The sequence below is a fragment of the Capra hircus genome, chromosome 17 (assembly GCF_001704415.2).
Source record: "Capra hircus breed San Clemente chromosome 17, ASM170441v1, whole genome shotgun sequence".
Classification (NCBI taxonomy): Eukaryota; Metazoa; Chordata; class Mammalia; order Artiodactyla; family Bovidae; genus Capra; species Capra hircus.
This window is the reverse complement of record NC_030824.1, coordinates 9,776,136-9,787,993: the sequence shown is the minus strand read 5'-3', so window position 1 is coordinate 9,787,993 and position 11,858 is coordinate 9,776,136. Positions and strand designations below refer to the sequence as shown.

The window sequence follows — 11,858 nt, the reverse complement described above, 5'->3', positions numbered from 1 at the left end:
GGGGGCCAGAGGTCTTTTTTTTTTTTAATAATTGAAGTATAGCTGATTTAAAATATTGTGTTAGTTTTCAGGAGTTCAGCAAACTGATTCAGTTATATTTACATATATATATATATATATAATGTAAAAAATCATTTTCCCAGAGGTCATCTTTTGAGGCTCCTTCCCCTTTCCCCTGTTCCCAATGTTTTGGGAATTCAGAGTTGATGATAACAGTGAGGAGAAGAGACCAGAGAGGGCCCTGACTTGTTTCGGGACACACAGCAAGGCAAGGGTTCAGCCACTTGGAATTTAGTTCTGCCCCTGAGCAAACCCAGGTCCCCAGAGGCCTGCTTCTGGGTGCCCAGTCCCTCAGCACACACATGAACACCTGCCAGGTTTCATCGGGCATTTAACCACCCCCAGCAAGGAAGGAAAACATGCCCAGGAGCACACAGGCCAGAGAGGAGACAGGAGCCCAACTCATGTCCAGGACCATGAGAATGAAACTCCTGGGCAGCTCCCACTGGCTCCCTCTGTAACACAGAAGGCAAACATCTCCAAGGTGGGACAGGAACAGACCCCTTTCTCTGCTGTGATGATTGATTTTGTTATTATTATCTTTCAAATGGCGATTACTTATCTGTAGTTTTTGGCTGCGCTGGGTCTTCGTTGCTGTCAGCGGGCATTTTCTAGGTGCAGCGAGTGGAGGCCACTCTCCAGCCGTGGTACATGGGCTTCTTATTACCGTGACTTCTCTTGCTGCAGAGTTCGGGCTCCAGGGTATGCAGGCTCAGTAGTCGTGGCACACAGGGCTTAGTTGTCCTGTGGCATGTGGGTTGAACTTCTGTCCTCTGTGGCATGTGACCAGGGGTTGAACTTCTGTCCTCTGCATCGGCAGGCTGATTCTTAACCACTGGGCCACCAGGAAAGTCCTGTGATGACTAGTTTCATATGTCAACTTGACTATGACCAAGGTAGTCAGATATTTGGTCAAACATGCTTCTAGAATTTTTTTTTTTTTTTTGCAATATACTTTTAAGATGAGATCACCATTTGTAAACTTTGGGGAAAGCAGATTATTCACTCTAATGTGGATGGGCCTCATCCAATCAGGCGAAGGGATGAAAAGAAAAAGGTCTGATCTCTCCCTGAGGAGGAGGCAATTCCACAAGCAGTTACTTCTTTGGGTTTCCAGCTACCCTGGCCACCCTACTCTGCAGAATTTGGACTCACTGGCCCCTTCAATGGCACAGCCAATTCCTTAAAACAAATTTTTCTCTAAATCTAGATTTATAAAACCAATTAACCTCAAAAGTAAAGCAACCATTGTTTTACCAGCAAAATGGGTTTGTTTGGGAACAGTAAAGAATTTCAATTTAGGACAAGCAGGCAATAGCAAAAAGCCATAGGCAAGTCCAGCCAAGGAAGAAGAGGAATATTGCTTTATAGAGAAAAAAGAGGAAGTTAGGAGGGGTTGTCTGAACACATGTCTGTTGGAGGAAAGCAAGAATTCAGGGTGATGATGGGTTCTCGCTGGCTCAGTTGCCAGGGGAGTTGGCTTCCTCCAGGAGCCATGCAGTGTACATCTTTCCGGTCCTGGCCCGTCACTGACGATTTTTCCCTGTTGATCATCTTCCTGTTGGGGGTGTGTTAACTGACTTGTCTTTCCTGGGACTCGTCTCCAGAGGCATTTGAGGTGTGAGAGCGCCCTCTTCTGGTCTTCTGACTCCATGAGGTTTCTGTTTGCCAGTTCATTTTCACAGCTTGGTTTCCCTGGAGAAACCTGATGATCGCTCCTGTCCATAAGGGGCCCTTCCCTGCCCTTTTCTGACTTCTAAAACACCTAGAGGTAGGCTGGGCTTAGGTCATAAGGCTTCTTTTCTATGAAAATATAGAGGCTCAGAGAGCTGAAAAATATTTGTCTGAGGTTATACAGCTTGTAAGTTATCTGGCTAGCTTCTAACTACCTGCTTTCTAAACTCTGTGCTTTTTAATTTTAAAAAATATTTTATTTTGAAATCATCTGAAACACAAAGAACTCTCTCATATTCTTGATCCTGAGTATTTCACCATATTTGCTCCTCATTCTCTGTGTACATTGTATTATCAGTATTATTTATCACTGAGTCATGTGAGTTGTATGTTGCAGGTATTATGTCTCTTTACTCTTTTAATATATATATATATATAAAAATTTAGTTTATCAGAGTGGTTTTAGGTTCCTAGAAAAACTGGGCAGAAGCCAAGAGATTTCCTATATACCTCACTGCTACCAGCCCACCACAACCACCAGCCTCCTCCCACCCCCAACAACATCCTGCAGTGGTATTTGAGCTGAGCCCCAAAGAATTGATGCTTTTGAACTGTGGTGCTAGAGAAGACTCTTGAGAGTCCCTTGGATTCCCAAGGAGATCAAATCAGTCCATCCTAAACGAAAACAGTCCTGAATATTCATTGGAGGGACTGATGCTAAAGCTGAAGCTCCAATACTCTGGCCACCTGATGTGAAGAACTGACTCATTGGAAAAGACCCTGATGTTGGGAAAGACTGTGAAGGCAGGAGGAGACGGGGATGACAGAGGATGAGATGGTTGGATGGCATCACCAACTCGATGGACATGAGTTTGAGCAAGCTCCAGGTGTTGATGAAGGACAGGGAAGCCTGGCTTGCTGCAGTCCATGGGGTCGCAAAGAGTCGGACACGACTGAGCGACTGAACTGAACTGATTTGAGAGGTGAGAGCTCCCCTTTCTGGTCTCCTGGCTTCACTTAAGATGGGGTTTCCCGTTTCCGAGTTCATTTTCAGTTTCACATCAGTATCCCCTAGCAGGGTGGGACACTTGTTACAACCGAGTAACCCACACGGACACATCATAACCACCCAGACTCCTTTACTCTTCTTTTTAAGAGTAATTTTATCTGTTTATTTATGTTTGGGCGTGCTGGGTCTTTGTTGCTGTGCAGGCTTCCCTCTGGTTGTGGTGAGCCGGGGCTGCTCTCTAGCTGTGGTGCTGTGGTGTGCGGGCTTCTGGTTGGGATGGCTTCTCTTGCTGCGGAACACAGGCTCTAGGGTGCGCGCGGACTTCAGCAGCTGTGGCCCGTTGGCGCTAGACAGCAGTCTCAATAGTTGTCGTGTACCGGGGCCTGGCTGACCCGAGGCATGTGAGATCTTCTGGGACCAGGGATCGAACCCGTGTGCCCTGCCTTGGAAGACGGGTTCTGAACCACTGGACCACCAGGGGGGTCCCTCGCTAGCGTATCCTTTTTGGCCTTGGTAGAGCTGTATTCTCTGCTTTTCCACGGGAGATAATTTGGTGGGGTTTTTCTTTTTTCTTTCTGGATTTATACAGCACATCAGCCCCCAGCACATCCACTTCCCTGACCTTTTAATCCCATCTCCCACTATCTCTCGGAGAAGGCAATGGCAACCCACTCCAGTACTCTTGGCCTGGAAAATCCCATGGATGGAGGAGCCTGGTAGGTTGCAGTCCGTGGAATTGCTAAGAGTCAGACACGACTGAGCAACTTCACTTTCACTTTTCACTTTCATGCTTTGGAGAAGGAAATGGCAACCCACTCCAGTGTTCTTGCCTGGAGAACCCCAGGGATGGGGGAGCCTGGTGGGCTGCCGTCTATGGGGTTGCACAGAGTCGGACTCGACTGAAGCAACTTAGCAGCAGCAGCAGCAGCAGCCCACCATCTCTCCTGGGAACATCACCTGGCAGATGCTCACACTTTATCTGTTCTAAGAGCCTGGCTAAGAGCGAGTCTGCATCTTCTTCTGGGGTCCTTGCCAGGGTATGAACTCCTGAAGTCCAGGAGGGGACTTCCAAATCAATAAGCTCTAGGTCATCTGACCTGACTCCGCAGCCCCTAGATGAGGTGCCCTTGGGGTCCCTCCCCCACACACCCACCTGACTTGTGCTGGTACACCCTGCCGGGTCTTCCGGCCATTACGGATATAAGTCTATCCTCCCTCAGCAGGCCCAGCGTGTCCCCAGCTGGGCTGTGTTGGGACTTGACCATACTTACAGTCCTAGTGGGCAGGGGGGGAGGTGGATACTGGTCCTCGGAGTTGGGGGGAGTCTCATGGACGAGAAACCTCTGCAAGAGTCTCCTTGCAAGGGGGCAGATGCTAGCTTTTAATAGCAGGGGTGGATGGGGTAATTCTGAACCAGAAACCTTGCTTTACTGTTTCTTGCGGTCATATAAGTAGTATAAATTACAGCTCCAAATTAGTAATAATCTGAAAACTCAGGAAAGTATAAAGATGAGCATCTCTCGGTTGGGTTCAGCTACATCTCAGGTACTCAATAGCCATCCGTGACTAGTGACTACTGAATTACACAGGGCAGTTCTACAATTTTTCCTGGGTAAATAATCAGAGATGTGGACAAAGGATGAACCAAAGATGCTTGTCTCAGGATTATCTGTAGTTGAGAATTGAAAGGACCCTCATCTCTCCAATAGTAGAGTATTCCACAAAATGTCAGCTCCACCAGGCAGGGATTTTTGTCTGCTTTACTCATTGCTATGCTCCAATACTTTGGCCACCTGATGAGAAGAGCTGAGTCATTGGAAAAGACCCTGATGCTGGGAAATATTAAAGGCAAAAGGAGAAGAGGGTGGCAGAGGGTGAGATGGTTGGGTAGCATCACCAACTTAATGGACAAGAATCTGAGCAAACTCTGAGAGGTAGTGAAGGATATGGAAGCCTGGCGTGCTGCAGTCCATGGGGTCACAAAGAGTCGGACACAACTCAGCAACTGAACCACAACAGTGATCCACTGGCCAGAACAATGCTTGGCACAGAGCAGGTGCCCAATTAATATCTTTAGTTGCATCAGTGAATATGCACACACATGATATGCAGATATACTTCTTGGCTCTGTCCCTTGAGTTAATTAACACCCAGCAAGTGGCATTTGCTACTATTTTTATTATTATTGACAATAAACTGGACCATCACCTTTCCCCCCAGGTTCACAGAAGAAAGTCAAGGCTGGGATTCCGCTCTTTTGCCTGAGTCTCTCCTGGTATCTCGGAGAGGTTATTGTCAGGCTCCACTGGGGAGCATGCTGTCTATGAAAGAAAAGAGAGCACAGAATAGTGGGAAGGCTGGGGGTCAGGAGACCTGGATTCTGGTCCCAGGTCTGACATCAATTCACGGCTGTCTTTGGATCCAGGCCCCCAGCCCTAGAAATGAAGAGGGCTGGCCCAGATGGCTTTGGAGACCTTGCCTCCAAGATACTCTGGTGTTCAGAGGATGGTACATGTCCAGTTCTCTTCCACCTGGGGACGGGCTTCTCCGCGGAGCTGGATTCTTGGACAGGATCTATGGTGCTGTCTAAAATCATAGGCCTGGAACATCGAGTCGCTGTGTTCTTGGGGCTGAAAGGGAGAAGCACATGGTCACACTGGAGAGCTGGGCCTCCCCGCTTGGCCCGGGTCTCACTGAGCATTCACGGTGGACACTGTGACCTGCCGCCTGGATGCCCTTCAAGGAAGGCCACGCCCCCTCCTGGGTTGACCGCATTCAGCAGCTGGCCCGTGTTGGGGCTATAAAGGCCTGGCCACCTCAGTCTTCTGTAGGACAACTCTGGAGGCTGTTGGGGCCCCCAGGGCTCCCCAGGGAGATGGTCCGAGATGGCCAGCATCCCAGATGCCCCTCTCCTTGTGTTGGTACCCACCTCACGCCCCTGCTTTACTCAGATGTTGGTTCCAATGGTCCTCCCCGGAAACATCCTGTACGTGAACTTCATCCCAGAGCCTGTTTCCTGGGAAACCCATCTCTGGCATCATCAGCCCTCTCCACTCCAGCCTGAGAAAGATCCCTACTCTTGGAGTGGAAAGATGGGGCCCTCAGCCCCGACTTAGCTGTGTGACACGCCCACATCCTCACCTACTCTGAGTCACTCATTTGTTGTGTGATATGGAGGGGGGAGGGGATACAAGGCAGGCTGTTTAGCTCAGCGGAGTAAGCCCTGGCATTGGAGTCTGCTGAGTGGGATTCCTGGCTCTGCGGCTCCCTAGCTGAGTGGGCTTGAGCAGGTGACTTCACCTCTCTGAGCCTCCTGTTCTCACCTGTAAGATGGGAGTAGAAATCAGGGCTCATGGGGTGTCGTGAGGATTTAATGAAACAATGAAATTTAAGGGGCTAAGAACAGAGCCTGACCCCAAAGCAGGTATTCATAAGTGGTGGTTATAATTCTTTTTCTTCTTAGTGGAATGAGCCAATTGGCGCTGTTAAAAAAGTTACTTCTGGCCAAGGAGGCATTAATTAAGGAATATGCTCTGGATAGGGATGTGAGAAGTCTAGGAACCCTCTGACTGGGGTCAAGATGACTGTAAAACAGGGAGCACAGCCTGGCGTGATGTGAATGGGAGTGGCCTCTGTGAAAAGGAAAGTTGCTCAGTCGTGTCCAACTCTTTGCCCTAGTGACCTCTAGCAAGAGGCAATTTCTTTGGAAGGAATGGTCTCTAGCTACATACCCCATGCTGTGTGGAAGGGGTAGGGGCAGGGCAGCGGTAAAGGAGCAGGTCTCACCGACACATCCCAGGAGCCCACGGGAGACCCGTCCCGTTTCTTAAAGCACGGGTAATCCAGCCAGACCGAAGCTGCTTGTGCCAGCTGCTGCCAGCTACGTGTGTCTTTACCAGCAACATTTCCTGTAGGGTCCGCTGGGTCCAGAATCACAGGCCTGAAGGGTAATATTTAGAGAGAGAGAGATGAGAAGCTGGGTTCTGTCTGGTGGGTGGTCTAGATGCCCCAGGAAGGGCAAAGCAACCAGCCTGGCACAGGCTCAGACTCAGGCAGCATCAGGGTTCCAGCAGAGCACTGCTCCCTGGGGTGTGTCCTGGGTGCCCTGCTCCATGGAGGACAGTGAACGGAAGGGGGAGCCTTGCATTTGGGCTTTGATAGACCTGCGCTTGAATCTCACCTCTGCTCTTCTGTAGGAGTGTGACCTTGGGTAGATGTCTTGGTCTCTCTAATTCTCAGTATGCTCATCAGATTTGAACATCCCTACTTCAAAGGATGTTCTATGAGGATCTAGATAAGTAACATGGAATACTCAGCACAGTAACTGGGCCATCGTAAGGGTTAGTGCATGACAGGTAAACAACAGTCATAATTTTTACTATACTATTAGAGTGTGTTAGTCTTATAGCAAGCTCTTACTTCCTGGGAGCAATTATTCTTGTTGCTGCAGCTGTTGTTATTTTAGTTGAAATTTCAGCTGTTTCGCTCATTTTCTGTTAGGGTTTGGACAAACTCTTTACTGCTCAGAATCTTGGTTTGCTCATCTGTGAAGCAGTTAACATAGTGCCTGCCTCACGTGGCTATTTGCACTGTTTTTAAAGTTAGATGGTACTAGTGAAGTGTCCAGTAGCATGGTAAGTATCAGAAGATGATCAATTAATGTAGAACCCTCCCAATTCCTTCATTTCCAGGGTGCTACAGCTGTAAGCAGGGGTTCATTTATGTGGGGAGCTAAGCCATGAGCGGATAGAGTACCTGCATTTTGCAAGTTGCCTCGTCAGGTATTCTTCAATAATAGGGTTTTCAGAGTTATAATTCTTTTCCCAGTAGATGCAAAGCTTCTCATACTGCAGGACTAATTCCAAGACAGTCTGAAATCCCTGAGCTGTGACGAATGCTGTTTCCTTGCACCCTTGCTCCCAGGCATAGACCGTCAGAAGCTCCAGGGCATATTGTGGGGGCAACGGCTTTCCAAGCTGCTCCTTACACTGAGTAGAGGGAAAACAATCAGGAAAATGGGCTTGTCTAGCGTTTGTGTAAAGCACATTTCTCATGGATCAAGTTCAGCCTGCCACTTGGTTCAGGGTATAAAGTTTTCTGAGAGCAAATCCACACCTATCCATTTAGGTATAGTCTAAGGTGGCATTCACAGAGCTATTAACTCACCTGTTCAAAGCCAGATGGCTAGGAAGTGAACAGAAGAGTGTGTGTGTGTGTGTGTGTGTGTGTGTGTGTGTGTGTGTGTGAGTGTGTGTGTGTGTGGTGTTGGGGGGGGATATAGCACTCATTAATCCACCTAACAATCATTTTTTGAACTTCTCTCATGTGCCAGGCACTGTCCTAGGTTCCTGGGATACAGCAGGGAATCAAACATATCAATCCTTCTGTTTTTGTACATTTATAGAGGGAAAAGTGAAAGTGAAGTCCTGTCCGACTCTTTGCAACCCCATGGACTGTAGCCCACCAGGCTCCTCTGTTCATGGAATTTTCCATGCAAGAATACTGGAGTGGGTTGCCATTTCCTTCTCCACGGGATCTTCCTGACCCAGGGATCGAACCTGGGTCTCCCGCATTGGAGGCAGATGCTTTACCATCTGAGCCACCAGGGAACAGTGGGGAGACAGACAATAAATATGACTACTGGAAAAACCATAGCTTTGATTAGTTCTGAACAGATGTGAGACTTGTACCATAAAGAGAGCTGAGCACCAAAGAACTGACACTTTTGAACTGTGGTGCTGGACAAGACTCTTTGAGGGTCCCTTGGACTGTAAGGAGATCAAACCAGTCAATCATCAAGGAAATCAACCCTGAATATTCACTGGAAGTTCTGATGCTGAAGCTCCAATACTTTGGCCACCTGATGGGAAGAGCCAACTCATTGGAAAAAACCCTGATTTGGGGAAAGATTGAGGGCAAGAGGAGAAGGGGGTGGCCGAGGATGAGATGGTTAGAAAGCATCACCGACTCAATGGACAGGAATCTGAGCAAACTCTGGGAGAGAGTGGAGGACAGGGGAGCCTGGCGTGCTGCAGTCCCTGGGGTCACAAGAAGTCGGACATGACTTAGTAGCTGAACAACACCACCACAAGAAACAAACAAATAGGCAGATGCAGAGGCCCGGAGGTTGGGGTGTGGAGTTTCTCTCCAGGACTAGTGAAGAGAAGAGCGTGGCCGGAGGGTGGTGGTGAGCGGACAGAGAGGGGGGCTCAGAGAGGTCAAGGGCAGATCCCTTGAGCCTCCCAAGATGATCAGGACTGAGGGGTAACAGAGGTGGTAGCTGTGGATGAATCACAGGTATCTTTTAATACAGGATCAACAACATTTGCTGACTGGTTGGATGTGGGTGTCTGTGAAGAAGCCAAGGATGACCCTGGGTTTGGCCGTAGTAGCTAGAAGGATGGATTTGTGATTCCCCTTCCCTCCCCTCTGCTCTCCCCTCCCCTCCGTCACCTCTCCCTCTTCCCACTGCCTCATGCTGGCTCCTCCCCTCACCTCTCCCTGCTCCTTCCCTCCCTCCTCTCCGGCCTCACTCTCTCCCTCCTCCTCCTCCTCCTCCTCCTCCTCGGCTCTCTGCCCAGATGGGACCGGCCGTACCAGTTGGTACCAGTGCTTCACCAGGCGGATGAGGCTCTTCAGCTTGGTTGGACGACTCTTCAGGAAGTCTCGCTGCAGCTCCGTGAAGCAGGGGGAGAACTCGCCCTCTTTCCTCAGGTTCTCGCACTCTTGGATGAGCTGGACATAGACTCTAGAGTCAGGTCTGTAACCTTTGGTCAACTGACCTGTTGGGAATGGATCCATGTTTCGACGTCAGCTCTTCTGAGGTTCTTTCATTCCCTCTGAGACAACAAGCTCACTGGCCGTGGGGGGCAGTGGGGAGGTCAGCAGGCCCACAGCCAGGAGGCCTGAGGTCCATCCCCGGTCCTCCCTTCTCCCGCCTCTACCGCCGTCACCCATCGTCTCTCACCTGGACTCAGCAGAGGTGGCGGCACCACCCTCCCTGGATCCTCCACAGCCCATATAGAGGCCTTTAAACCTGATCCTTCCACTTCTTGCTTCCCAGGACCTCTGGATGAAATCCCAAGTCCTCACAGTGGCCCACGCGGATGGTGAGACCTGTCTCCTCCTTCGTCTTCCCTCCTGCCTCAATCCCTTTGCCACTGCCTCCCCTGGTTGCTTCACTTCTTCAAATATGCCAAGTCCATTCCTGTCTTTGCACCTGCTGTTTCCTCTTCCTAGGAGGTCTGCCCATGCTTGGCTCTTTCTCATTCTTTGGGCCTCAGGTCAGAGGTCACCTCTCTTGTTGCCCTATCTACCAAAGTCCTCTGATCCCCTTTGCTCTCTTTCGAGTCAACATGTTTAGTTTTGGTCGCAGTGAGTTATCATTTCCTTCCTGGTGTTCACAGGGTCAGGCTCCAGGAGAGAGGTTCTCTGTCTGTCTCACTTAGGGCCCTGGAACACGCCTTGCACCTCCAGGTCTGTGTTCCTGCTCACTTGCTCAGTCCTGTCTGACTCTTTGTGACCCCGTGGACTCTAGTCTGCCAGGCCCCTCTGTCCATGGGATTTCCCAGGCAGGACTACTGGAGTGGGTTGCCATGTCCTTCTCCAGGGGATCTTCCTGACCCAGAGATGGAACCTGCATCTCCTGCTCGGCAGGTGGATTCTTAACCACTGAGGCACCAGGGAAGCCGCACATCTAAGGTTCACAGTGGACACTGAGCCTCAAAGAATGAATTGTTTCCTGTCCCAGTGCTCCTGCACGGTATCTCAAGATTCCAGCCCTCAGTGAAAGTTTGAATGGTTGTCTCACATTTTGCATAAAAAATGAAATTAACATATTGAATTTACCCTAGACCTAGTTTTTAGAATGGAGAAGGCAATGGCACTCCACTCCAGTACTCTTGCCTGGAAACTCCCATGGACGGAGGAGCCTGGTGGGCTACAGTCCATGGGGTCGCAAAGAGTCAGACACGACTGAGCGACTTCACTTTCAATTTTCACTTTTATGCACTGGAGAAGGAAATGGCAACCCACTCCAGTGTTCTTGCCTGGAGAATCCCAGGGACGGGGGAACCTGGTGGGCTGCTATCTATGGGGTCTCACAGAGTCGGACATGACTGCAGCGACTTAGCAGCAGCAGCAGCAGCAGTTTTTAGAAAGAAGATCACACACTTTGCCAAAAGTCAAACTAGTAAGCCTGGTAGGTGTTCTATAAAAATATCTTGACCCCCCAACTGTACCAGTTTGTTGTTTAACATCACTTCAGTGGCTGAGTGTGACCCTAGGCATTCTTGTCCCAGGAGAGATGCTGGGGTCTCCTCCCACTTGAAGGGATACATTGGTTAATAAGACATTTTATTTTTGTGGCTGGGAGCACTCACCCAGGGCATCAAAGGCGGGCAGGACATCGAACTCCACCTCCTTGTTGAGCTTGGGGGACCTCAGCACAAAGCTGAGAACGCGGGGATTCTCCCATTGTTTGAGTTTCTGGACCTCAAACTTCACTTCAAATGTTTCCTCTCTTTGACAGGCTTCCAGCTGTCTCCTGATTTCTTCAATGAATTCTCCTCGGCGCTCAAACTGTTCCTGAAAACTTTTCAGATTGGTGAGGAAGACGACGAGGTCAGCATCTGATCGTCCCCTGAGGGTCGTGCCTTTGCCTGAGGAGCCGCCCTAAAAAGGTGGTAAGAGTGAGTATTGACACATTTCATTGAGAAGAGCCTCCTTAAATGAAATGCTGAGAGCAATCACTAACGTTTTGAGTACTAGCCACTGCTCTGAAGGCATCAGCGGCTGTAACTCCTAGAATGCTCACAAGAACTCTGGGATCTAGCTACTGTTATTATCTGTTGTCATATTCCAGTTGGGGAAACAGATGCTGAGAGATCATGTATCAGTTCAGTCGTACAGCTAGTGGGTGGCAGAGATACAGTTAACATCCTACTTGTCTTTTTCCAGGGTCCATATTCTTTACTCCTTGTAATTTATGACCTTATGTGATTAATACTGTAAACTGGCCCATGGCTGACTTTACTTGAACTGCAAGTCCTATAAGGTAACTGAGGCACAGAGAGATTAAGTGACTTGCCCAAGACAGCCAGCAGGTGCTATCTGC

The 11,858-nt window shown here is 49.3% G+C and overlaps 1 protein-coding gene across 2 annotated transcripts in view; it reads right to left on the bottom strand.

Moving 5' to 3' along the window:
• The window catches only part of LOC102190983 (2'-5'-oligoadenylate synthase 1), a 59,567-nt gene continuing 52,610 nt past the window's right edge, over positions 4,902-11,858 (bottom strand). Inside the window, exons 2-6 of one of the 2 annotated variants that reach the window (XM_005691488.3) lie at positions 11,125-11,416; positions 9,341-9,525; positions 7,499-7,731; positions 6,530-6,683; positions 4,902-5,373 (exon numbers count right to left, since the gene is read on the bottom strand). In XM_005691488.3, the coding sequence (XP_005691545.2) occupies positions 5,242-5,373; positions 6,530-6,683; positions 7,499-7,731; positions 9,341-9,525; positions 11,125-11,416 (996 nt within the window). In that variant the 3' untranslated portion in view covers positions 4,902-5,241. The remainder of the gene's footprint in view (positions 5,374-6,529; positions 6,684-7,498; positions 7,732-9,340; positions 9,526-11,124; positions 11,417-11,858) is intronic. The other variant, XM_018061160.1, reaches the window with a different exon arrangement.